Below are 27,784 nucleotides of genomic sequence, written 5' to 3' on the forward strand. Positions count from 1 at the left end.
GTGGAAGGGGAGGGGAGGGAAGAAATCAAAATTCAACAGACGGAGAAAGTGGGCAGTCTCAAGTAAGGCTTCAGTTAACCCCACAGGGAGCTCTGAAGCTGAGATGGCCTTTCAGAGATGTCCCAAGTTGGGGTAAGGGGCTGGACCTTTATACCTTCAAGTTGAGTAATTGATGTGGGCTTCCTGAGAACAGGGGTGATCTTGGCTGCGATGCCTATCTTTTTCTAGGTGCCCTCGTGATGAGGGCTCACGACGGCTAACAGCTCTAAAGCCAGCTAGGGAAGTAAAATTTTTGGTCTTCAAGGGAGATCTGAGCAGTGCATCACAGCACCATCACAGCTATATTTGTACCTTCCCATTGTCCATTGTTGTTTAGTCATAATTAAGTCATCTGGGCTTTGTTATAGATTGATTCTCAAAGTTGAAAATCCAACTGTGTTTGCAGTATTAGGACGGTATAATAGTATTCAGTACAGTACAGTACAGTGTAGGGCTAAGATTCCATCTCCCCACAATTGCTGCTCTCTCTGTTTGGCGCACCCTTCTTGCAGACCTCAATGCGGCTTGCTCCCTCATTTCCTTCAAAATTTTGTTCAAATGCCCCTTCACTAGTGAGGCCCTGCCTGGCCACCCCATAGAAAATAACAAGCATGCCCTGCACCCACGCTTTATTTTTCTCCACACCGGGTATGCCCACCGACTATCTATCTATCTATCTATCATCTATAGTTTTAAGCTCCACCAAGGCAGGGACATAGAGCCCCAGTACCAACAACAGCGCCTCGTATACATATTTGCGATACTTAAGAATTAGTTGAAGAAATGAATAGGAAAGGGAGTCCTTTTAGATGGAGGAAGGGATTTTCTCAAAAGGCCTCATGGAAGGAGAATGGCATTGAGGCTGGATTACAAGACGTGTGTCTTTTATAAAGATAACAAGGAGGGGCAGGGCTTCCAGTGAAAGGCATAGCACAAGCAAAGGCAAAATAGACGGGTAACTGCTAGTTGTTAAGGGCAGTGGTTGACTCGCAATACCCTAGCAGTTCTACACCTGGGGGCCTGCGGGCCGCTGGGTCTGCGAAGCTTGCAAAGCAGCTGGCCCGCCCCCGCTCTGCGCCTGTCTCTGGGCCACGCCTACTGCCGCAGGATGACGCGCATCTCTAGAACCCGCCCCCAAGGGGAGGGACGCAGGGAAGAGTCGCACAGACGCGCTCGGGCTGTGGCCAGCGCCCGGGCCTGCGGGCCCGGGCGGCGGCTGTATTGCGCAGTCTTCATGGGTTCCCGACGAGGAGGTCTCTGTGGCTGCGGCGGCTGTTGCTAACTGCGCCACTTGCTGCAGCCTGTCACCGCCGCGCGGCCGCGTCGAAGCCGAAATGCCGACGCCCGCGTCCGGCCGAGGCTTTCTCTGGCTCGGTCTGGTCCTGAGCTCCGTCTGCGTCGCCCTCGGATCCGAGACGCAGGGCAACTCGACCACAGGTGCCGCCCACGCCCTCCCTGCCGTCTCCTCTCCTCTCTCCTCTCCTTCCTCCTTTGTTTATATCCATTCTTTTTATTCTCCCTCTCTCCTACCATTCCTTCTTTCATCCATCCATCATTCGTTCCCTCCCTCCATTTTTCACTCCTTACTACCCTCCCTTCATCCATCCCTTCCCTCCTTCTATCTATTCATCCATCCTCCTCCTATCCCTCTGTGCTTCTCTTCCTCTTTTCCCCCATCTTTCCCATCTCTATGCATCCATCTTCATCCCTCCTTTCCTCCCTCCATTAGTCCATCCGTCCCTTTTTACCTTCTGTCTATTCGTATTTCAGTCTCTCTCCTCCCTTCCTTCTCTCCATCCTTCTTCCCTTCAACTTGCATCTTTTCCTCCTTATCTTCCTCCATCCAACCATCTGTCCTTTCCTCCATGCATCATTCTCTTTTTTTCCTAAATTCATCTTTCCTTTCCACCGTCTTCACTCACTATCTCGCTTCCTCACCCAGGTTTGAGGCATTACCAAAGCCTAACCCTGCCACCCAGTACTCGGGCTTCCTCCTCGAGCCCCACTCCCACCCTTGCCGAGGCACAGCCCCCTCCCTGGCTGGGCTGCTAAGGTGCAGGGTCCAGCCTTGGGCCTCTTAGTAACCTAGCACCTACCATGAGGGAGGGTTCTGTGTGCAGGTTATCTCACCAAAGCCCCTCCCTCCTGTGTAGATGCTCTGAACATTCTTCTCATCATTGTGGATGACCTGCGCCCCTCCCTGGGCTGTTATGGGGATAAGCTGGTGAGGTCCCCACAAATATCGACCAACTGGCATCCCACAGCCTCCTCTTCCAGAATGCCTTTGCGCAGGTATGTCTGGGAACCTCTAGCTGTGGGTGTGTGCCTCGTCGGGCACTGAGGGTTGGGGGCGGGGAGCTTCAGCTATTGTCAGATGGCGCAGATTGTGCAGGACATCTTGTTAGAAGGAAGCAGTCTGGAAAATGGTAGTGGAGAAAATCTGGCTTTCCACTGATGGGAAAGCTTGACCTTCAAGGGTGGCCTTCTCCTTGGGTGGAAGGTCTGCCCTGGACCTAGTGTGCTCACGGCAGTACTGGCCAGCTTTCTCCCAGAACGGGGCCTTGCCTGCTGCTCAGAAGGAAGGGGTGCTGCAGAATGGCACCCACAGGTCTGCAGACTGGGCCTCAGGTAAGAGCTAGTCAGGGTGGCTCTGCCCCCAGCAACACTGGCAGCTCTGTGTGCCTGGGGAGGCCATTGCGTAGGAGGAGATAAGCATCTGCTGATTTCAGGGGCTGATTGCTTCCCTTTCTCTCTCTGGGAAGCTGTCTGTTGCCTAGGTGACACCCAAATCCCAGTGTCTGGTTTGAGCTCTGCATGACTCAGCTACCAAGCTGTTTGCTAGGGGCGTCAGGAGGGCAGTTGCTTGGTTACCTAAGAGATAGCAGACATGTTTTGCTGTGACGATGTTTACCTCTGCTTCTGCTCCCTAACAGCAAGCAGTGTGCGCCCCGAGCCGCGTTTCTTTCCTCACTGGCAGGAGACCTGACACCACCCGCCTGTACGACTTCAACTCCTACTGGAGGGTGCACGCTGGAAACTTCTCCACCATCCCCCAGTACTTCAAGGAGAATGGCTATGTGACCATGTCGGTGGGAAAAGTCTTTCACCCTGGTACTGCTCCATGTCCAGAGTCTGGGTTCTCTTGGTTTGTGGTATCTGAATCCGGAAATCCCCTCCTGGGAATGGGGCTGTCTTTGCAGAGCGCTCTTCTGGCTGGGCGAGTGCCTGGCTATTCAGTGCTTCCTTTCTAAAAAACCAACTTGTCAAGCCGGCTACATGTTCTCACCCAAAGTGAAAAAGGGTAGAAAGAGCTTTGCTTCCTTTCAGAAACCACTGAGGGTGTACTGTTGGTTCCTTCAGCTCCTCAGGTGGTAGGGAGGACACAGGCTGGAGAGGTGGCAATGTTGGGTGGAGTCCAGCTCGGGGCCCCACCCTGTTCCTTGCAGGGTACCTGTCAGTAAATCTAGGGGTGGGGTAAGGACACCTGAGGGCCTCCCATGTGGCCAGCGTTGCTGTTGCTGACTTATTGCCCAGTGAGGGGGCTGTGCTTAGGTGGGGGCTGCTACCCACTCTGGAAATTAAGTCAGAAAGATGAGTATAATCTGGTACCCAGGATATACAGGGTGCCAGAGATGGACATTCCTTACCTCAAATGCTGCCTGATAAACTGGCTGTCTTTAATGCCAATATGGGGATAGTGAAAAGCAAACAAACTTTAAAACTTTTTATTTATAGAAGTAATGCATGAGTATTTGAGAAAAATGGAGAAAAAAAGTATTGGAAGACAAGAGCACCATAGGGACAATAATGCTTATCATTTGGGAATGACGACTTCAATGTTTTCAGTCTCTTTCCCTTTGCTCAGTGGTTACACTGGCAGGCTTGGCAGCCTTCTGCAGGAACCCAGCTGGTCAGGCTGGTCAGCCCAGGTTGAGAGTAACATTCAGCTCTACTAAGTCAGGCCAGTTTCAGAGGTGAACCTGTCACGAATCATATTGCACAGCCAAAAGCCCAGCGTCAGGAGAACTTTCTGCAGTTTATTGTTCTCATTACCACACCCCTTGCCTGAATGCAGCTGCAGGGAAGTGATGATTTCTGGAGAGAGGAGGAAACACAGCAGAGGGTGGAGATTGTGCTTTGGGAGGGGAAGCCAGGCAAGGACTGAGTGATGTTGCTTGACTTCCTCCCTCCTGGTGATTCGATTTTGGTATCAGGCTCTAAGCGCCGTGTCCTTCCCAGAGAATAAACCTTTTCCTGCAGCCCTTGTGGGAACACATTTTTCAGCTGAGTCTTTGTTCTCAAGACCGTTTTCTGTTAGCATTGGGCCTGCTTCAAGATGACAGTAGCCACCACTGAGTGCCAGGTATGTACCATTTACCAAGCTGGCCACTCCTTTAATCCTCCCAACAGCAAGCGAGGTGGATTTTTATCATCATCATCATTTCCCAAGGAAGACATGGAGGCTCATGGGAGTCAAGTAGCTTGCCAGAGGTTGCAGGGATGCTAAGAGGCAGCATCCGGATTTGGACCTATGTTGTTGGCCTCCTGTGTGCTCTTTCACAGTGCTTGCTGTGTTCATAGGTCCTCCGCCCGCTGCCTCTTTCTCTGCATTCCTGCCTCTTCTGGTGCTCCTATTGGAGTCCCACTGTGTGACTGCTGCTGATGCTTTCTCGTGAGGTTCTGCCTGTGATCCCCTCCACTCCTGGCTAACCACTATAGGCAGCACTTCCCTTCAGATCCCTCACAGGCCTTACTGGCTTCTAGAAGTCCTCCCTGCCAGTCCTCACCTGACTCACAATAACCTCTGTGCTTGGAGGATCCCCCACTTGGCACTTCGATGCTTTTGAAAGCTGGCAGTCCTTCCTTGGTTTCCAGTACTACTATATTGTCTTCCCAAATAAACTATAAACTACTAAGCTTAAGGGTGGATTTCTGCTTCATGAATGAGCACTTGAACTTGGAGTTCTAAAACATGGTTTTGAGTCCTGGCTGCCTTATCTAATATGTGGTTAGCATCGAGTAAGGCACATACCTTCCCTGAGCCTCCGTCTCCTGCCCCCATCGACTCCCTGGCGGTGCTGATGCCTCTGCTGCCTCCTTCATAGGGTGAGAGATAGGTTTCAGCATGGGCTCTAAGGAGCTGACTGTTCTTGTCCTTGTGGGTCCCTTCCACAGAGCCTGTCGCAAATCATTAGGGCTTAGGGACCAGGAGGTCAGATGCTCAGTTCTCAAATAGAAACTAGAGAGTTTGGCTTTAGAGGGGACTTTTGTAGATGAGGAAACAGCCCCAAAGAAGGGAGGTTCCACTTGCCCTTTTGTTTACAGAGTTTTAGTTATGGGGAGTGGGGTGTTGAAAGACTTGTCATGTTTTAACAACTTTTTTTTTTTTTTTCAAGGGATAACTTCTAACCATACCGATGATTCTCCATATAGCTGGTCTTTTCCACCTTATCATCCTTCCTCTGAGAAGTATGAAAACACTAAGGTAAGGCTGTGAAACGGACATTTCTGAAAAGGAACCACTTTTTCCTTTGTCACATAAACTACTGGGTATACTGCATGTTCTGTGAAGCTGGTTATATACCACAAAGTTGTGGGTTCATTTGTGATAATGTCTTGACAGAAGTAAGTTCAGCATTAGGCCCGACAGGAGCAGTGGCTTCATTCTAGAAGCTGGTGGGTGCTACTTGTTCTAAAACCTTGGCTCTTAACGTATCAGAATCATTGAATAGCTCCCCAATGCTCACTCTGGATGAGACTGAGAGTTGTAGGAGATGCTGAGACATGGGAGGGAGAAAAGAGGCTGAGCTCCAGGAGCCTTAGCCCAGAATGGGAGAAAGGCATGCCGTGTATCTGTCTCAGACCTAATGTGTATGTTCAGCAGCTGAGACATCTGATAGGAGTTTTAAATTTTTAGAGCATTATGAAAAAAAGTAACCTACAAAGAAAATCTAGGTTTAGAGGAAACCCAAATATATAATGAAACTAAAACCCACATTTAAAGAACTGAGAAAACCAACTGGGGAACTGAGAAATGAAATGTACCTCTGAGGTTTTAGTAAACATGTTGGGGAAGGGTGAGGGTTTGGAGGTGAGGTGGAAGGTATTGTTCTAAATTCCTGACAGCTTTCCATTTCAGAATACAGTGAAAACTGTGAGCTCTGGCCTTTGGCTTGTGGTTTGAATAGGGAAGATCCCATCTTAATTCCCTGAAGCCATCTTGCTCCTTTAGTGGCTCACTTACGAAGGCCAGGTCCCTGCCCTAACTGCCCTCCTACCCATTTCTTCTCAAAGTGGCGGGTCTGACAATACTAAATCTCCCTCGAGTGCTGCAAATTGTGTATGTATAGATGATGAACAAGTGGTCTGAGGCGGGTGCTGGGCTGTCCTGCCCAAGGGTGGGGTGAGCAAGGCAGGGCTGTGAAAAGGCAGCACACTTTTGAGATGGAACAGCAGCTGACACAGCCTCTTGGTCTTTGTGATATACAAATCATGGTCAAAACTAACTTTGGTCTCACGGCCAACATGTCTACTTTGGGAAATAAAGCAGAGGTTTTCATTCTGTGCCTAGTGTAGCTGAAGATCTGGAAATTCCATGGACTGTCATCTTATCAAGTTGACTGGACCCTGTCATTTACAAACCTTAACCTCTTTGTAATTTGAAATGTTTTTTTCTTTTAAATTTTTTAATTAAAATAGAGTTCATATACCATAAAACTCTTTTAAGTATATAATTTAATGGTTTTTAGTATACTCACAGAGTTGTGCAGCTACACCAAATTGATCTTAGACCATTTTTATCACTCTCAAAAGAAACCATGTACCCATTACCAGTTGTTCCTCATTTTGTGTCAGCACCCAGCCTGGGACAACAACTGAACTATTTTTGGTCTCCGTGGATTTGCGTATTTTGTCCATTTGGTATAAATAGAGTCATACACTATGTAGCCATTTGTTTCTGGCTTCTTTCACTTAGAATAATGTTTTTGAGGTTCAACCACATAACAGCATAATTGGTACTTCATTCCTCTTTTTTTTTTTTGAGATGGAGTTTCACGCTTGTCACCCAGGCTGGAGTGCAATGGCGCTATCTCAGCTCACTGCAACCTCCACCTCCCAGGTTCAAGCGATGATTCTCCTGCCTCAGCCTTCCGAGAGCTGGGATTACAGGTGCCCGCCACGACACCCAGCTAATGTTTGTATTTTTAGTAGAGACGGGGTTTCTCCATGTTGGCCAGGCTGGTCTCGAACTCCTGACCTCAGGCAATCCACTCACCTCCTAAAGTGCTGGGATTAGAGGTGTGAGCCACTGCACCCAGCCTTTCATTCCTTTTTATGGCCACATAATTGTCTGTTGTACCACATTTTGTTTATCAATTCATCACTTGATGGATATTTGGTTGTTTCTACTTTTGACTATTAGAAATAGTGCTGCCTTTGACATTTTTGTACAAGTGTTCTTATGGGCATATATTTTTAATTTTCTTCAGTATAATAACTATGTTTAACTGTTTGAGGAATTACCAGACTGGTTTTCAAAGTGACTGCACTATTTTACATTCCCACCAGCAATGTGAGAGGGTTCTAATTTTTCTGCATCCTCATCAACACTTGTTATTTTCCATCTTAAAAAATTATAACCACCCTATTGGGTGTGAAGTGGTTTTGATTTGCATTTCTGTAATGACTAATGATGTTAACCACATTTCCATGTTCAGTTGGCCATTTGTATATCATCTTTGGAGAATGTCTATCCAAATCCTTTGCCCATTTTTAATTGGCATTTTTTATTGTTGATTTAGAGATGGATTTTTTTTAATAGTCTACTGGGGTTTCTTTTAATTAGTTATGATATGGAGAAAGATTATTAGTAGCAAGAAACTAAGTGCTAGTGGATTTCTGGCCCTTGCCTGGAAAACAAGAAACACTTTTCTGTTTTAATTCTACTTCTGATGTCTCTGTTCAGTCTGAATAACACATGAAGAGCTGATTATGTGAACATTAAATCTGTGTGTGTAGCCTTCATGGCTTTCATTTCTTGCACTTAAAAAGCTGATGTTATATATTTTGTTTTGAAAGACATGTCGAGGGCCAGACGGAGAACTCCATGCCAACCTGCTTTGCCCTGTGGATGTGGTGGATGTGCCCGAGGGCACCTTGCCTGACAAACAGAGCACTGAGCAAGCCGTACAGTTGTTGGAAAAGATGAAAACGTCAGCCAGTCCTTTCTTCCTGGCTGTTGGGTATCATAAGCCACACATCCCCTTCAGATACCCCAAGGTGAAGAGCTGGTTGAAGGCTGATCCAGCACAGCCACCACAGCTGTGTTGTTTGTTGAGGGAGGGATTTGCACAGGGAAGGTGGCCACATCCTGCCATCCCCAGGCATCATGGATGCCTGATGGGCACTAGTGTCCTCAGTGGAGTGAAGATGGGATTTAGAGGCAAGGCCAAGAACATGTAAGAGTCTTGTAAGAAATGCTTGGCTTTCCACTCCCTCCACTGGAGGATTTAATTTCCTTTCCTTGAACTTACCAAGCACTGTTGGGTTGGATGGCGAGATCACCACAGAGAAGTGAATCAGAGCTGGCTGCCAAGGCCTGTAATAAGGGATGGCCCTTGCAGAACAGCCCCAGGGAATGTGAAGCCCTCTTTAAAAACTGCCTGTTCCCCCTGAGCCTGTCAGGTTAGATTGTGTAAACACAAAGCACTGCATTGCTTCTTGGAACCTCAAATCCTGTACTTGCTTGTATGTCATTTAGAGCATGTGGTCTTTTCTGTTTTAGAATCCTTTTCCATTTTTCCCTATCATGTTTTATGAGGGCCGAGTATCCCATCCTTTTGACTTTGCAGAGAATGCCCCTCACGTGTAATGAGAGTAGAGACCAGTGGTATGCTCTTTGATGCTGCAGGTATCTTGCTGTGATTGGCCCAGGGGACCTTGCCTTCCTAGTAGGAGCTGTCAGCCCCCTTGATAGAAGAAGAAGGCTGTGGGGTTCACCTCTCCTGCCTCTTTGCAGACAACAGTTAACAAAGCTGACCTGGCTGTGATTCTTGAAAGGCCTGCTTATAAGTCTAGCCCTTGGCTGGCATCTGGGAACTTTGATTTCGAAAGTGTTCCCACTACTCCCAGAATTGACTTACTATGCTTAAACTGTTTAGACAAACATTGTGGTTGATGATGAACCCCTGGTTTTTTTTTTTTTTTTTTTTTTCTGGGAGTCTGGCATTTTGGTATGTTTCAGACAGACAATGCCTACCTGACCAGCCCCAAATAAAAACTGGATAATGAGGCTTTAATGAGCTTGCCTAGTTAGCAGCATTTCACATGTATTATCACACAACTCATTGTTGGGAGAAGTAAGTGTATCCTATGTGACTTCCCTGGAAGAGGACTTGAAGCTTGTGCCTAGTTTCCTCTAGACTTTGCCTCATGTGCCTTTTTTCTTTGCTGAGTGTGTTTCACTGTAATAAATCATAGCTGTGAGTGAGACTAAATGCTGAATCCTGAGTTCCCCTAGTGAATTACTGAACCTGAGGGTGATATTGGGAACCCAACACCTCATGACACTTTCTATCCCGGCAGGAGGTGGGGACAGGAACAGAAGGGCATCTGTTTGTATGAAGGAAGAGAGCTGTTGCTGCTCAGTTTGTAGGAAACAGAAGTCGTATGGTTTCATTGCCATTGGCATCTCATGAGAGTAACTTAAGGCTGGACTTCCAGGTCAGGGACGAGCACATGGGAAATGCTAGTGAGCCACCATGTAAATTCATCACAGGCTTAGAGAAAAGGCAGCATAGATACTAATAGAGCCACAACCTTGTGCTTTTGCTAAAAGAGTGACAACTTTGTGGCTTTGTGTTTTTCCCCAAGGAATTTCAGAAGTTGTATCCTTTGGAGAACATCACCTTGGCCCCCGATTCCGAGGTTCCTGATGGCCTACCCCCTGTGGCTTACAACCCCTGGATGGACATCAGGCAACGGGAAGATGTCCAAGCCTTAAACATCAGTGTGCCATATGGCCCAATTCCTGTGGACTTTCAGGTATCAAGGACATAGTTGGGGGATGTATTGGACACTGATGACATAGTGTCATAGGTGAAACCACTCTTCTCAGTAGACACAACTCCATCTATAATGTCTTATTAAGAGCTTTCTTTGTGTTAGTTATCGGGCAAAGAGCTGGGGTGGAGGTGTCCTATAGGTATTTAGGACACAGGCAGTGTTGCGTGGATCAGGACTCTCCCAATCAGTGTCTTACCTTCTAAAGAAGGGAATATCCAGAGAGTTGGTGACTTGTTGCGTGTGGACACGGGTGGGGAAGCAGCCTGGGTGACCATTCCTAACCAAGGGGGATACTGTTTAATTTAGGTGATAGCTCATTAATTGTAGAGTGATGAGCAACTCCCGAACAGCCCAGAATGCTTGGTTTGCTGGTACTTGCAGGTTCCCTTTGTGGGAAAAGCCCACCCTGGCTAGCTGTCACTCTCAGGGGGTGGCTTGGTGAGCAGGACCTTGGTGCAGAGGGAATTGGGACACCATCATGGCCAGTGCCATCCAGTTGTGATGTCTGGCATTCCTTTGCTATGATTTAGGGGCAGAGCAACCACACAATTAGAATCCTCACACTGACTCGTCAATCACCCTTTCTCCCTGGAGAGCAGAATACACATTGACTAATGCTCTTTCTGGAATATTCCACACAGAACCCTGCCCTTCTCTTACCACATGAATGCTGTGGCAGGCAAGCTATAGTGAATGGAAGATGGCAGTGTTTTCAAAGTATGCATCCTGGACTACCTGCCTTAGAATTTCTGGGAGGGCTTGTTGGGAATGCAAAGTCTTGGCCCACTCAGATTTACACAGTTGGAAGCTGGAGGTGGAACCTGACCTGACAACCGACATTTCCTTTAAAAAAAACAAACAAAAAAAGCACACCAGGTGATTCTGATTCATCAGAAGTTTGAGAGCCTCCGCTGTAGTATATTGTTTGTTTGTTTGTTTTGTTTGTTTTTTGAGACAGAGTCTCGCTCTGTTGCCCAGGCTGGAGTGCAGTGGCCGGATCTCAGCTCACTGCCAGCTCCGCCTCCCGGGTTCACGCCATTCTCCTGCCTCAGCCTCCTGAGTAGCTGGGACTACAGGCGCCCGCCACCTCGCCCGGCTAGTTTTTTGTATATTTTAGTAGAGACGGGGTTTCACCATGATAGCCAGGATGGTCTCGATCTCCTGACCTCGTGATCCACCCGTCTCGGCCTCCCAAAGTGCTGGGATTACAGGCTTGAGCCACCGCGCCCGGCCGTAGTATATTGTTTAAAACAAACACAATAAAACCACCGCATACAGATACCCCTTACTATCCAAACTTACTTGGCCCCTGAGATTGCACAACAAGAGTTTGCGTGGTGAGAGGTGTGCATTCCTCAAATCCATTTGATTCTGGTTTCACTGAGAGTTTGGAAAGCAATGCATCCATCTGTTTTTTTTCTAATTTTGTGTTTCTGGGCTACTGATGATGAAGTGGCTTGAACTGGCCCTGAGGCTGCACCTGGATGCTTTATTAGTGACGGTCACTTAAAATGACCCTTCAAAATGGACTGTGTGCCAGGAAGGGCGCTGATTCATGTATGGTATGCCTTTAGCCCTCATGGGGACTTAGTGAGGTACCTGCTCTCTGTTGTCTAGGTGAGGAAACTCAAGGCATGAGAGGTGTGCTGACTTGTCTGACACAAAATTAGTGCTAGGTGGAGCCGATTCATCCCCAGGGACTGTAACTCCAAAGCCCCATGGTTGGATCTGTTGGTTCCCAGCAGTATGGGTTCGAATTCATGTTTACCCCATACCAGCTGCCTAACCTCTGTCAAGTCATGTTACCTCCCTGAGCCTCCCTGAGTTTTCTTCTCTATAAAATTGAAACAAGGTAGGTAAAGTTTTTCCATAATAACACCTACTTTAGAGATTTTCAGCAAGAATCAAAGAGAGCATGTAGAAGTATCTAGGACCGTTTCGGCTGCACGGAGTGGTCTCCTTCAAGTTCTGTTAGTCCCCTCCTTAGACACAGTGGACAGCATGACTCAGAGGGCCTCCCTGATGCATGCATGTGCTGGTCCCAGCCCTGTATTCCGCTTGAACTCGGGCCTGTTCACTGTCCTCTTGCAGCTTTGGATGTCCGCATCCACGCCCTTCTCACTGCACTCTTGAGACTCTCAGCTCTGGGCTCTCTTCAGCTCCAGCGCTCTAACTCAGCTCCACATGAGCCAGTGACCTCAGGGGCCACACTCAGGAGTTTGTTGCCTGCTGCTTCTGAGTCACCACACTGACCACAACCTCTTCTCCTAGCACCTCCCTTGCTCCACCTCACGGGGATCACCAGAATATGCATTTCTATCTCCCCCTTGTGTCCAGGGCCTGTTGGCTTTGTTGCTTTCCTAAATAGCTAAGGCCTGGTGGTAGGTGACTACTGTTCTTCCCAGCCACTTAGCTCACCATACTTGTCCATTTATCCTTGCCCCTCCTGCAATACCCTTATCGTCAGACAGTCCAACCACACCCTCTGCTCTCCAGTCCAAGTCCTGAAAGCTGCTGGAGAAAATCCACGCCCCCACGAAGCAAGAGGCCCTCAGATACCCCGCCTCCAGCCCCAGCAGCCCAGGCAAGTTCTCTGCTCAGCTCACCTCACTTGTCCTCTGCAGCTGCTCTGTTTGTATGACCTCTTCCCTACTCCCCTTCACTGCTCCCCTCCAGGCCTTTGCCACCCCTGTGCCCCATTTCTCAGTGGACAGCACCTTTCCTCTTGTAGAAATGGAGGCTGGTGGATAGGCAGAGGTAGGGGATCGGATGGGGTGGATGTGGGTACGCATTCTGGCTGTGCCCCTTATCAACTGTGTGACTCTGGGCAAGTTAATTAACCCTTCTGAGTCTTGGAGTCTTTAATGTGCCATTCAGAGGATCAGATGCCACCTAGTGTGTACTTGTTGAATGGGCTCTATTAATAATCTCCATCACTGAGATCTGGAATTTTGTGTTTGCATGTTCTGGGCTCGAGGCCTCTTCCCTCGACTCCCCACCACTGTGCCTGCTTCCCACGTCTGCAAGCAAAAAGAGCAAGGTCTTCCTTCTCACCCACCTTCCCTGCAGCCTCTCCATCCACTCTCATCCCTCTCAGCTGCAAAAGTGCCAGCCCCCTTGCCCCTGCCTGTTTCTGCTTTCCACTCCCTCACCTGACCTCCAAGGCAGAACGACTGCACACTGGGCTGTTCTGGCTATGTCTGTGGCCTCATTGTCCATTTGTTCTTCTCCGTCCTCTACGCAGGCTTCCACCTCCCCAACCCACTAAACTTTCACCTCAGCACTGACCTTCGTGGCCAATAAAATCCATCTGTGTGGGTCCTGACCTCCTTGAGCTCCGTGTCACTTCTCACTGTTGGCCAGCTCCACCCCTTCTGGAACTCCTTCCTCCTCCTCCTCCTCTTGCGCCGCCTGCCCCCACATGCCAGCGAATTATGCCACCAGCTGAATGTGAAACCTGGAGTCACCCTGGGGTTCCTCAACACCTCCTCCTGCTCTGCTCCCTGCCCCCATGTCTACTTGATGCCCCTAAATTCCTCTCACATCCACATGGTCCTCTGGATCCTTCATCACATTGTTCTGGACCACTTTAGTGGTCCTTGCTTTGTTTTGTTCATTCAGCAAGTGTGGTGAGCACCTCTTATGTACCCAGCAGTGGCCTAGTACCATTTTGTCTAAAGCCTCTGGAATCTGTGTCTGTGTCCTGTTGCAACATGACTCTTAATAACTTGCAGCCCAGATCATGTCAATTTCTCGCCTTGAAAGACCTCAGTGACTCCATTGGCCTAGAACTTGGAGTCTCCACTCCCTAGATAGACCCACCAGGTCCACATTATCTGGCCCAGACCTAACTTTCCAGTCACCCCTCTGCCCTCCCATTTGATTCTCCAGTCACATGAGCCTTTCACTGGCCCTACACACAACCTACTCTGTCACAACTCCATACTGTTCTGTGTCCTGCAGCCCCTGCTTGGAGCATCCAAGCCCCATTTGTCTGACTGCAGGCGCTTCTTGTCACATTCTAACTCCTCTGTGAAGCCTTCCCGGAATCTTCCAGGCAGATTTGAGGGCTTATTACCCTGTGTCACCCCTGGGCCTCTGTGGGGGATCGGTCAGAGTGGTGGGAAAAACTATAGGGAAAGGACACAAACTTTCTGAAAGGTCAGAAGGTTCTGCAGAGCCCCAGGGGAGAATAGCTGAAGGCAGCTATTCTATAACCCTGAGGCAGAGTGCAAGGAGTAGGTACAAGGGAGTGTAGGAGAATTTATCTTAAACAGGCTTGTTTACTTATGTTGACCAGGAGCTGACCTTTGATCATCTGTGCATGTGAGTTTCCCTGGAAGGGGAACAATAAATGTTAATTACCTACAGATTGGGGCCAGGTTTTTGGCATTGTGCCTGCACTGAGTAAAAGCAAGCAGCTCCAGCTTCTTGGGGCTGCTCTCTTGCCACTAGAGCTAGGCAGTCACCTAGCTGCTCTTACACTGCATACCTGTGTCTGAGTACTCATTTCATCCATAGGCCAGGGTCTGCAGGACAGACCCGGCAGGCCTCACTGATAATTAAACATTTTCTTGTCTCCATGATTGTGTCCTCACTGGATGGGGTGGTTCATCAAGGTTGAGGACCTTGTCTGCTTATTGCCTACATCCAGGGGCTAGCATAGGAAGGAGGAATACTTTTGTATAGGACACAGCCATCCTGACAGGTGTCTTTCTTCCCCAGGAGGACCAAAGTTCCACACGTTTCAGGCTGAATACTTCATCTACCAGAAAGTATAAGTAGGCCAGGGTTCAACATAATCCTGCTAGAAGGTTGGATGTGTATCTTTTCTCTTGATCGCAAGTGAGAACGGGTGAATCTTATGATTGTCCTCACCCTGGCAGTGATAAGAAGAAGCTGGTGGGTCCAGCTGATAAGTCAGGGACTGGTCTGAGAAGTCATGGCTTTCTTCTCACCCCTCTTCGGGGTGGAGGATTAATCTTTGTTCTTAGCATTTGTGAACCAGGCTGGGGATGAGAGCCCAGGAGGGGCCAGTGGCTCATTTACTTCAGGGCATGATCTGGCTGTTCCCAAAGTCCCTCTTGGGTTCAGGGACTATGAAGGACGTGCTGCTCTCTGGTCTCTCCCTCACTCTTCTGCCTGCTGACAGTTTGTTAGAAATGAGCTCCATGTAACGGCCATGGTCCATGAAAATATGCAGTTGTAATCTGCTGTTGGGTTAGAAAGTGATCAGAGGGAAAGGCTCAGTCAGGGTTGTTGTTATGTGTTAAGTTATGAATTTTTTTCCCTGAAAAGAGCTGTTGAAGTCCTAACCCCCCAGTACTGCAGAATGTAAGCATATTTGGAAATAGGTTTATTGCAGATGTAATTAGTTAGGATCAGATCATATTGGAGTAAGGTGGGCTCCTGATCCAATATGATTGGTGTCCTTTAAGAAGAGGGGAGAGAGATAGACGGGAAGAACACATGAAGATGGAGACACAGTGATGCAGCTGCAAACTGAGGGATGCCAGGGACTGACAGCCACCATCAGCAGCTAGGGAGAGGCAAGATTCTTCTATTAGAGCCTTCAGGGAGAGAATGGCCCTTCCAACACCTTGATCTTGGACTTCTAGCCTCCAGAGCTAGGAGACAATACATATCTGTGTTTTAAGCCACCCAGTTTGTGATATTTTGTTATGGCAGCCACAGGAAATTAACAGAACTGAATTGTATCTTTGTGTCCTTTATCAGAGCATGTGTGGGCCTGTGTTTCAAGGGACTGTAGGATCAGTTTCTGTGTACATGTTCATCTCTTGGAACCCATCAGAATATGTGAGGGAGACAGAAAGGAGCAGTAGGTGACATATTCATCCACTGTGATCTGTGCCCTAAAGTGAAATCTGATTTGCTTAGAAATGTATCTTATTTGTAGACCTACAGATTTTGCTGTGACTCTGGGTGAAGCGATGCAGATGGTAGGAAAAGCAGTGTTACATTTTGGCTGAGTAAATCATTAAGGGCATCAACTAAGGGGTTGGGATTGGGAGAGATACTCAGGCAAGCATTATCTCTGTATGCCATGGCAATTTAAATTGCAGTCACTCTCATTATTATGTTTTTTAATTTGCAGCGGAAAATCCGCCAGAGCTACTTCGCCTCTGTGTCATATTTGGATACACAGGTTGGCCACCTCTTGAGTGCTTTGGACGATCTTCAGCTGGCCAACAGCACCATTGTTGCGTTACCTCGGATCATGGTAAGCATTTTGAAATTCCCTGGTGCGTCAAAACATCTGAACTTTCCTGTGAAACATGCTTTGCAAAATTGCCATTGACATAAACATGGGTTTGTTCTCTTTTGTGAACCAGTGGTGCCTTGAGTCTGGGATCCTGGGGTATTTTTATGATCAACTTGTTAGTCCTGAGACCTCTGTCTTAGATGCTTAGGGTCTTGTAGCAACTTTTTTTTTTTTCTTGGTGAATGCAGCAGGAACCCTCCATTTGTGTGGCAGAGCTCTTGTAACCCCCATTTTTAACCTGGAGGGTTGGAGGTCTTTTAGTTTGGGTGGAGAGGATCCAGAACAATCCTGGCAGAGCCCAGCAAGCTCTTCAGGCCTGGCTCCAGCCCTCCCACCCCTATCCCCGCTGTCTTCTCTGCCGAGAACCTAGGCTTTTCAAGTCTTTATCTCCTTTAAGGCTAGTTCCTACTTTTCCAAAAATGAAACTATCTTTTTAAAAACATTTTTTAAATTCGTCAACATTCCAAGAGCAGGGAATAAAACAGCAGCTCCCCCCATTTCCACTCACCCACTCCCCCATCTCCGAATTGTTTTGAAGCAAATCCCAGATGGTTCTGTTTTCTTATCACTATCTCTGGAAAATACTGCCTCTTTTGAAGTATAACCATAATACTGATATACTTAGAAAAAGGAAAGTAATTCATATCATCAAATATGAAATAGGATAATAGTAAATCATAACCTGTGCTTATCATAAAGAGAAAAAAGGATACAGAGCATATAAGTCAGGGCCAGAACATCCTGCCCTTTTCTCCCACCTGCTCAGGGCTAACAGGTGCCAATGGATTAGGGATCCATCTGCCAGCCATCAGTTGTGCACATATGCACAAAGGGATATACATGTGTATGTTTGTAACATGTATGTCACAAGATGTGATTGGTTGTTCTGTGTGTACTGTTAATGTTCCCTGGTTTTGTACACTTAACAATATCATAGACAATCTCTGGGTCATTTCTCAGAAGCCTGCTTTTTCCCTTAGAAAGGTCTGTAATATTATATATGGAGGTGCCATAATTTTTCACATATTCCTGATGATCTGCCATCTGCTTCTGACCCCTCAGTGCCCAGTTTCCTTTTCTCCATGAGCACACTCTTTGTTGTGAGGCAGCTGCTGCAGATTACAAATAGCCCATCTAACAGTACCCTCCTGGGACATCCTCCATCAGAACTGCCTGGGAGCTAGTAAAACATGCTGGTTTCTGCAACTGGTCTCAGGAACTTGCAGGTCTGGGCATGGGAAAGTGCACTTTAACAGGTGTCCCTGAGCTCATCATTCCCTGGGCCTCCCTGTGTTGCCACGTCCTCATCTTGGGCCTCTGGAGCAGGAGCCAGAAACCTCCTGAGCTGCCTGTCAAGGTCACTGGGCTCTTGTTCCTCCTGATCTCGAGATGGATCCTTGGGGCCCACACAGGCATGCATTCTCCTTAGCCAGACTTCCCTGTATTCGCTCCTGGCTACAGCAGCACAGGCTGAGGCCCGGCACCAGACGTTCAATGAGATCTTGCAGTCAGGCAGTCCACAGTTATTTCTATAGCATGTGCCATGTGTCAGACCCTGTGCCAGGCCTGGGGGCCACCTCTGCCTGGTGCAGGGCAGCTCACAAAAGCTGGCAGAGGCCGAAGGCTGCGTGCCAGTATTCAGAATGCCACAGAGCACCTGACTGCTGTACCTTCAGAGCCTCCACGGGCACCCCAGTCAGAGTTTCGGGGGTGGATTTCTGAGGTCCCACTGCTGGGGTCCCTCACTTTGCCATCCTGCAGGCTTCTCCATCCTCAACCTTTTAGATTCCCGCCACACTGAATCTAAAAGGGACAACGTGATCTCCAAGCTGGTGGCCTAGGAGCCTGCCGATAACCTACACATTCATCAGCCCTCCTGGGTCAAGGCTGCCTCGTCCTTCCCAAGAGAGTGGAGAGGTTGAGCAGTGGGGCTACCCCTCGGCCCACAGGGCTGACTGACTGGGGCAGGAGTCAAGGGGAACTCCCTCTCTTTCTGCGCTCCACAGAGCTATCTGGAAGTCCCCACCATGCTCCCCCAGCCAGAGGGAGGAAGGGCTCACCAGAATCATTGGGCAACTCTGATGGGCATCAAGTCTGCTTTGATTATAGATGAGTGGGTAAGAGGCTTCTCTCAACTTGGGGTCTTCTTAGGAGAGCAGTGTCAACGCAGAACAGGTTTCAGCCCTGTTCTGGAGACCACAGGTCCTGGAAGGCTGGGACACCATTTGCAGCCCCAGCAACAACTATTAGACAGAGCCAGCAAGGTCTCATGCTATGTGGTGTATTTCAGCACTTTCTCAAATTTACCCGTGGCAGCTTTTGGTGTGTTTGGTTATTTGTATAACACTACTCACTATACAATTTCTGTCATGCCCGTTTTTTGTATCAAAAAGGGTGCTGTAACTTGAAAAGACTGGGCATGTCCAACTTGGAATATTCAAACCATCTTTTGCAAGGGATGTTTTAAATAGGCATGAAGGGTTGTGTTGTTTTTAATCGGGGTTAAGGATCTGGAATCAAAGGTTTTGGTTTACTCCATCTATGGTATATCTTAAAATCTGAGCAAGATGTCCTTGCCTTTTTGAATTTGTTGATTGTGCTGCAGTTCCACAGCTCGAATTTAGGTGGCACACACCCAAAACTGAAAACCTGAGCTTGGACGAAATGAGTCAAAAGATTGGTAGGTACAGGACAGGGCAGTGGTGACACTACAGCTTTCGGGGTTCTCACTCTGTCAAGAAGGAGCGTGTCTTAGCAGGGGACGAATGCATGTGTGGGAACCACCACAGAGCCCTACGTTAGGTATATGTTGCTAGTAGTTTGTTAAGATATTTGAGTTTGGAAATTTCATTATTTTTTCTTTTTAAAGGTTTCCTCATGAGGACAAATAACTGATTTTGAGTACAGCAGCATTCAGTTGAAATCACCCTTTCTGTGGTAATTCCAAGTGAATATTTTTCTTCTAGGTGATGAGTTTCTACTTTCTCTGGTTTTTACAACAGGAAATGAAATGGTATCTAAACTAAACAAGCTGTGGTATGATGATTATTCATTTTCTGTCATTCTGTGCTTTTTATGAACTAGGGTGGGCTCTAGGTGAACATGGAGAATGGGCCAAATACAGCAATTTGATGTTGCTACCCATGTTCCCCTGATGTTCTATGTTCCTGGAAGGACGGCTTCACTTCCGGAGGCAGGCGAGAAGCTTTTCCCTTACCTTGACCCTTTTGATTCCGCCTCAGAGTTGATGGAACCAGGTATAAAATATGCTGAAATGATATTGCTTGACAGTAAGATCACCTTTAGTTTATATGTGAACCACTTTATTGAATCATAGGCTTTGGAGGTTACACAGACCCTGCTTCCTGCCTTGTGTTGGAATTTCTTCTCAACATTTTGTGGTCAGCACATGCTTCCTGAGCATCTCCCATACTCTGGGCAGGGAAAGAGTGACAGAACCAGAACTGACAAGTATGGTCCCTGTCCACAAGGAGCCTTGTGGGGTGGTGATGGACAAAGGAACAGCTGTATCCCCAAGATGAGGAGGGCTGTGGTACAGTCTACGAGAGCCTGCTCCAGAGCTTAGAGGAAGGGGCTGCCCCCGTAACAGATGACTAGAACCCTTTCCCTCAATGCACCTTTTGGTAGGGACTCAGCCTTCTTTATGGGGGGTACATTTTCCATTTTGACAGCTCATCAATCTAGTGAACCACTAGATCTGTAAAATCTACCAGGTGATTCTACTCTGTCCTCCCCAGCAGTGAAAGGCAAGTTTACTTTGACTTCCATGTACCAGTCCTTCAAAACTTTGAAAACAGCAGTGATGCCTCCCACCCTATCCGTCCACCAATACCTTCTCTTCTCTAGGCTGAAATCCCCAGTCCTTCAACCATTCGTCACAAGGTAGTGTTTAGACCTGTGGTTGTCCTGGTCTCTGTCTTCCAAAATGTTTCAGTTTGAGAAGGCACTTCCAGAATACCATTTGGACCAGATACCCCTCCTGGATGTGTGGGCAACCTGTGTGGGTTCTTGTGAGTTCTATCCTGACTCGATCTGCGCAGTGCATTTCAGAGACAGGTTGTATACTGTCTCTGAAATGGCGTAAGATGTTCGCTGTTTTTGGAGTACCTCTTCTATGAACTATGCTAAACCAGATTGCCCCCTTTCTGGACTTAAGCATTTAATCCATCCTTAACATATAAATCTTGTATTGTATGTTGATTCCTGTTTAAATTGTCTGGTTCTGGACCATCATTCTGGCCTTTCTGGATCTTTCCGAGTTTGCTTTATACTACCCAATTTTATTTTTTGCACATTTGATTTTTGTGCACTGCATGCCCTGTCTTCTTTCATGTCATTGATAGAAAGGTTAAAGAGTTTCAAGGCATGATTTTAGCCCTTTGTTGCTGGGAAAGGTCTTCTGATTGGTTGAGAATCTTTTCTGAAACTTTTGTTGGGAAGTGTTCAGCAATTTAGAAATGGATGTAACTGCACTGCCTTTCAGTTTATTTCCAAATTTTATCTCTAGTTGTGTCTTTTCCCTGAACTTCGGGCTTTTGTTTCCAACAGTCTTTCCCACTTAGCCAGCCTAACATATCCAAAGCTGGACTTCACATCTTTCGTCTTCAGCTTTTCCTTCAACACTCTTCTTGTCCTCAAGAAATGAAAATAGTCACTCATGCCAAAAAATCATGGAATAATCTCAACCCCTGTTTTTCTCTTACTCCATATGCAATATTCAGTCTATGAGCAAGCCTGTCACACTCCATTCAGACTCTGTGTACCACTTCCCACCACTTCCCCTGTCACTGCCTTGGACTAGACTGCTTCTATCTTGTGCTGAAGTACTGCAACAGCTTGCTAAATGGTCTCCTTGCTTGTGCCCTGGATCCCTTGGAGGTTGTCCTCCTCAGAGCAGCCACAGTGATCTCACTAAAACCCAAGTCAAGTCATGTCACAACCCGGCACAGGAGGCTCTTATGTACCCTTCTTGATCTGAGTAAAAGTCATCACGGTGGCCTTACATGTTCTGGCCCCATTATCTCCCTGACCTCATCTTTTTATAAGTATCCAGGCGAGTTGTCCTATACAGTGTCCCACAGCCTGGATTTGTCTGATTGTTTCCACATGACTACAGGGTAACATTCTTGACATGTGTGCTACATGGGCTATTGTATTCTCCCATTGTGTCACATTTGGGGGTGGGGAGGTGCACTTCATGGCCAATGTTACTGGTATTGTAAGTTTGATCACTCGGTTGAAGAGCTAGGCATCAGCCAGATCTTGCCATTGTAAAGGTATGCTTTTCGACTTTCTTTACTTGTTTTCTTTTTATTTTACTTACAAATCAAGTGTCTAGAAAATGAAATCAAGTATGATAAAGCACTATCTTAAAGATCCAGAAGGGCCAGAATGATAGTGCAAATCCAAGGTCAATTTTAACAGGAATCAATATAAAGTACAATATTTAGACTTTAAATATGGGTGAACCACAATGAAATACTACTTCATACCCACTAGGATGGCTATTAATAAAAAACAACAACAACAAAAAGCTGTGAAAGGTCGGGTGTGGTGACTCACGCCTGTAATCCCAGCACTTTGGGAGGCCAAGGTGGGTGGATCACGAGGTCAGGAGATCAAGACCATCCTGGCCAACAAGGTGAAACCCGATCTCTACTAAAAATACAAAAATTAGCTGGGCGTGGTGGCATGTGCCTGTAATTCCAGCTACTCGGGAGGCTGAGGCAGGAGAATCGCTTGAACCTAGGAGGTGGAGGTTGCAGTGAGCCAAGATTGCGCCACTGAACTCCATCCTGGAGACAGAGCTAGAATCCGTCTAAACAAACAAACAAAAAATGAAACAAGTATTAAGACTGTTAGTGATTATATGGAGAAATTGGAACACTTATGCATTGCTGGTAAGAATGTAAAATGGTACAGCCACTGTGGAAAATAATTTGGTGGATCCTCAGAGTTAAACATAGAATTACTCTATGGCCCAGAAGTTCCACTCCTAGGTATATATCCACAGAGCTGAAAACAGGTATTCAATCAAACGTTGTACATTAATGTTCATAGCAGCACTATTCACAGCAACCAGAAAGTGGAAGCAACTGAGATGTCTATTGACAGAAGAATAGACAAAATGTGGTCTGTCCATACAATGGAATATTATTCAGCCTTAAAAAGGAAGGAAACTGACACATGCTACATCATGGATGAACCTTGAGGACATTATGCTAAGTGAAATAAGCCAGTCACAAAAGGACAAATACTGTATGATCCCACTCCTTTGAGGTATCTAGAGTAGTCCAGTTCATAGACATAGAAAGTAGAATGGTGGTTTCCAGTTGCTGGGTGAAGACGGAGAAAGGGGAGTTGTTATTTAATGGGGACAGAATTTCAGTTGTGTAAATTAAGAGGAGTTCTGGAGATGGATGGTGGTAATGATGGCACAACAGTGTAAATGTACTTAATTCCACTGAACTGTACACTAAAAAGTTGTTATGATGGTAAATGTTATGGTGTGTGTATTTGACCATAATAAAATGAAAATATAACTCTAATGCAGACATCCAGAAGGGGGTAATGTGTGGGGTGATGCTGTGGGACTCAGAATATCCCGTTCCTCAACAGACTTTTTTACCTAGTGATTTTAGCCTTAATTGATGATCCTTGTCTGAGTCAGTTATTACATTGGTGGTTCCAAAATTCAGGTTGTTTTAAAAAGTGCCAACAGGCTGGTGGGACTCTAATTTTGCGTCCTGCTATTTGATTGGATGAGTAATTAATGCAGGGCGAGGTACTGAGGTGGTGTTTCTAAACGTCTGTTGTTAAAGATAAATGTTGTAAATTAAAAAAAGAAAACATGGAGCCCAGACAGGTTCCTTTACTGATCCTGCCTGGCCATGTCAGGCTTTTATAATGTAACCCATTCTGCTCTGTTGCTTCCTGTTTCAGGGAGGCAATCCATGGACCTTGTGGAACTTGTGTCTCTTTTTCCCACGCTGGCTGGACTTGCAGGACTGCAGGTTCCACCTCGCTGCCCCGTTCCTTCATTTCACGTTGAGCTGTGCAGAGAAGGCAAGAACCTTCTGAAGCATTTTCGATTCCGTGACTTGGAAGAGGATCCATACCTCCCTGGTAATCCCCGTGAACTGATTGCCTATAGCCAGTATCCTCGGCCTGCAGATTTCCCTCAGTGGAATTCTGACAAGCCGAGTTTAAAAGATATAAAGATCATGGGCTATTCCATACGCACCATAGACTATAGGTATACTGTGTGGGTTGGCTTCAATCCTGATGAATTTCTGGCTAACTTTTCTGACATCCATGCAGGGGAACTGTATTTTGTGGATTCTGACCCATTGCAGGATCATAATATGTATAATGATTCCCAAGGTGGAGATCTTTTCCAGTTGTTGATGCCTTGAGTTTTGCCAACCGTGGATGGCAAATGTAATGTGCTCCCTTCCAGCTGGTGAGAGGAGGAGTTAGAGCTGGTTGTTTTGTGATTATCCATAATATTGGAAGCAGCCTGAGGGCTAGTTAATCCAAACATACATCAACAATTTGGCCTGAGAATATGTAAGAGCCAACCCTTTTCGTTTAGTCTTTATTAATTTATAATTGGTAATTAGCCCAGTTTTTAAAAAATTTCCCTCTTTCTAAAACAGTTACAGCTTGTTTACTGAATAAATACAAAGCAAACAAACACAAATTATGTCATACCTTCGGATACGAAGACCATACATAATAACCAAACATAACATTATACACAAAGAATACTTTCATTATTTGTGGAATTTAGCGCATTTCAAAAAGTAACCATATATCAACTAGGCACCACATTAAATTCCTGATTATTTTGTTTATAATTTAATAATGTATCTTATGTAGCCCTATATATTCAAAATATTATGTTAACATGTAATCCATGTTTCTTTTTCAAATCTAAAGTTAAAAAAAAATACCAGAAGCTGGTGTCTTAAAGTCTATCTTTTATTTTTGTTTCTAAGACCATGGGATTTCAAAATCTCAAGATAAAATATGTATGAAGTAATTAATGTAGACTTTTTACATCAAATAATAAATAATGCTCAATAAACTAGAGATATGAGGTGTGTAGGAAATTTGGTTAAACTTTTTTCAGATACTTTCTGGCCCAAATAATAATTTGTTAACAAATAATATGACCCTTGAACTCAATGGCCATCTATTAAAAGACTGTTGTTCACACTGGAAAACATTTAAAGATGTAACTATATCCATGGATGGATTGAATCACTCAAAATATATTAGTATCCTTCTTTAGGGACGGTTGGTTGCAGACATGTGTTTATTCAGGAGGCACAAAATATTCCATTTTAATTGCTTATTGAAACATTAAATTCTAAATTATTTTGAGGACTGTGAAGACTTCATTAGTGTAACATTAGGTCATTGTCAATCTCCCAGAATGTGGTTCTGTATTCTTTAAATATGAAAGTATCCAGAAAGGCCAGTGATAGTAAAAAGCTTAGTGTATATAATCTCAAAAGGGATGGAATATTTACAACTCATATTTATAACATGTTGAATCTTATCAGTTATCAGTAGTCATCAGAAGTGTCAGCAGCTTTCTAAATAATTATTAAATATCTAATGTCCTGTAGTGAAGGAGTAATTTTTAGTAATTTTCTCTTTACAAAGTCTCCAGTGTTTCAAGGTAAATGTTTGTGAAACAAAATACAGCAAAGTACATTAAGTTACTGCAGTGTATTAATTGTTACCAAAAATGACAAGATATTATATTAAAATCAGTAAATTTTAGACAGATTTTTAAAATTAATTATCCTACAATAGAGGTATATATGGTAGCATGGTGATCTTTTAAGCAGTTAACTGTTCTGGCAACAACGATTTCTCTGTGACTGAAGGGCCCTGTTCATCTCCTGATCCTGAAGCTCGTCTCTCTGTTGAGCCTCGGCTTTCTTTGGTCGATGGTTTCCCTCAGCTTATTCTTCGCTGTTCTTCATCCTCGTTGTTGCTGTCATCATGTTCACTGTGACTTTTACAATACAGCCTGTAAATTCCTTATGACATAGTTCAGTGCATTTGGCTTTATCGCCTACTCCACAGTTCTTTACCTTGACTTGGCTTAGAGAAACCATATCTTTGTTGCTTCATATAACCTTTCCCCAACCCCACTAAGCTGGACATGACTTATTAGTGGTCCTCCAGTCACTTTATTTGTAGAAATCTCTTATTTCACTTGAGCAGGGGTTCTTTCATATGGTTTAGCTGACAGCAGAACTAGTGATTCTAGACATTTTGAATGACCCTCATTCAGTGGCTCACAAACACGAGGGAACATCAGAACTACCTGAGGGGCTTGTTAAAACCCAGTGTGTTAGAGGCCGGGCGTGGTGGCTCACGCCTGTAATCCCAGCACTTTGGGAGGCCGAGACGGGTGGATCACTTGAGGTCAGGAGTTCAAGACCAGCCTGGCCAACATGGTGAAACCCCGTCTCTACTAAAAATACAAAAGTTAGCCAGGTGTGGTGGTGCATACCTGTAATCCCAGCTTCTCAGGAGGCCAAGGCACGAGAATCGCTTGAACTGGGAGACGGAGGTTGCAGTGAACGAAGATCGTGCCACTGTACTCCAGCCTCGGCGACATAGTGAGACTGTGATTTTCTTTGGAGACTCCTAGATTTTCTGTGGATTTGAACTGAGTTTGTTGGATGTTGGCAGGTTCCTCTTATGAGCTGTTTCTTTGCCTTGCATTTAACCCACAAAGACTTATCTGGAGATGAGCAAAGTATGTTTGGTAGTGAGGTGACAAATACAATCAGCCCCTTCTTCCCCACTCCCATTGCCATCTTCTCGGTCCTTCTCCCTTTCTTTCCAAGTAGTTTACCCACCCCTCCTCTCTCCTCCCCTGTCCCTAAAATAATCCATGTGTCTTCCTAAAATCTCTCTTTGATCCTGTCCTTTGATAACACCGTCAGTGCCTACTACTGGGTCTAGACAGACCTCTGTTGAGCAGTCAGAGTCTTCCCTGACTCCACAATGCCCCTTTCCTTGGCTGACCAGTATGACTACTGGTCCCCACCTTTCCCTTGCCTATCCTTACCTCCCTCCTACTAGGTTGTCCCCTCCCTCTCTTCACCCATTCATTCATGACCATTTTTCACTACCAAGCTCCCCCCCTCTCCTGAAGGAGGCTGAGGTTTTTGTGACTCTCTAGACTCTATTGTGGGATGGAATGAACATTGCTAAAGAATCTTGTGTTCGCTTTACTTTAAAAAGGGATTTTTTCCTAATTAGAAAATTGATGTGTCAGTTATGGAAAAATTAGAAATATAGCACAAATACATGAGTATTTTACTGCAAAATCGCCAGATAATATCTTGTCTTTTTTGGGGGTGTGAATTTTTTGCATTGTTGTGGTCATATTGTGTTCTTTATCATGCAATTTATGTTCTTTTTTTACTAAGTATTATGTGTGGTTATTACAGATTTTCACAAAGATACTTTATATTGCTGGTAATATATTTTATTGCGTAGTCTTATAATTTACTTAACCTTCTTTCAATTGTTAGAAATTTAGGTTATTTCCAGATTTTCAGTATTGTAAATAATGCTGTGATGACCAATTTTGTGAATAAAATGTTTTTATGTATTTCAGATTATTCCCTTAGGATAGTCTGTCAGTGCCAAGTTGTCAAAAACATCTCTATTTTGCTTCTCTTCCTGCTCTCTTGCTGCCTTAGGGGGTGTAAACTGAAACATAAAGTAAACATGCATACAAATAAAAAACATAAAAATAAGCAGCCTGATGGTAACAGGTGAAAGTGGTAACCTGTTTTAACTTTGAATTCTGGCTGGGCGCGGTGGCTCACGCCTGTAATCCAGCACTTTGGGAGGCTGAGGCGGGTGGATCATGAGGTCAGGAGTTCCAGACCAGCCTGGCCAAGATGGTGAAACCCCGTCTCTACTAAAAATACAAAAATTAGCCGGGTGTGATAGCGGGCACCTGTAGTCCCAGCTACTCAGGAGGCTGAGACAGGAGAATGGCATGAACCCGGGAGGCGGGGCTTGTAGTGAGCCAAGATCGCGCCACTACACTCCAGCCTGGGTGACGGAGCGAGACTCAAACAAACAAACAAAAAGCTTAAAATTCTTCGCTTGTTAGTGACCTTGATCATGGTTATCTTTGTGCGATAGTTGGGCATTTGTATTTCCACTTGTGTTAATTTGCCTTAAATTTTGGTTATGGGTTTCACCTTTTAAAGTAATCAAACATATTTATCTTTTCCTGTGTGACAGTTTTTTTCTGTGTCTTTTCCTGTTAAACACACAGACCCCTCCCCAAACTGGAGGTTGAATAAATATTCATTTTCCTTTGCA

General features: G+C 45.7%; 1 protein-coding gene across 1 annotated transcript; it reads left to right on the forward strand.

The window, feature by feature from the left end:
• The first annotated feature begins 711 nt into the window (after positions 1-711).
• On the forward strand, positions 712-27,784 carry IDS (iduronate 2-sulfatase). Its single transcript, XM_033201718.1, is given in 12 exon segments — positions 712-1,476; positions 2,193-2,275; positions 2,278-2,331; positions 2,973-3,150; positions 5,436-5,524; positions 8,119-8,319; positions 9,913-10,083; positions 16,220-16,328; positions 16,331-16,345; positions 19,472-19,510; positions 19,513-19,644; positions 23,351-27,784. Coding segments are annotated over 12 exon segments (1,647 nt in total). The 5' UTR covers positions 712-1,373; the 3' UTR covers positions 23,824-27,784.

Source organism: Trachypithecus francoisi, unplaced genomic scaffold (genome assembly GCF_009764315.1).
Source record: "Trachypithecus francoisi isolate TF-2019V2 unplaced genomic scaffold, Tfra_2.0 Lachesis_group6, whole genome shotgun sequence".
In the NCBI taxonomy this organism is placed as follows: domain Eukaryota; kingdom Metazoa; phylum Chordata; class Mammalia; order Primates; family Cercopithecidae; genus Trachypithecus; species Trachypithecus francoisi.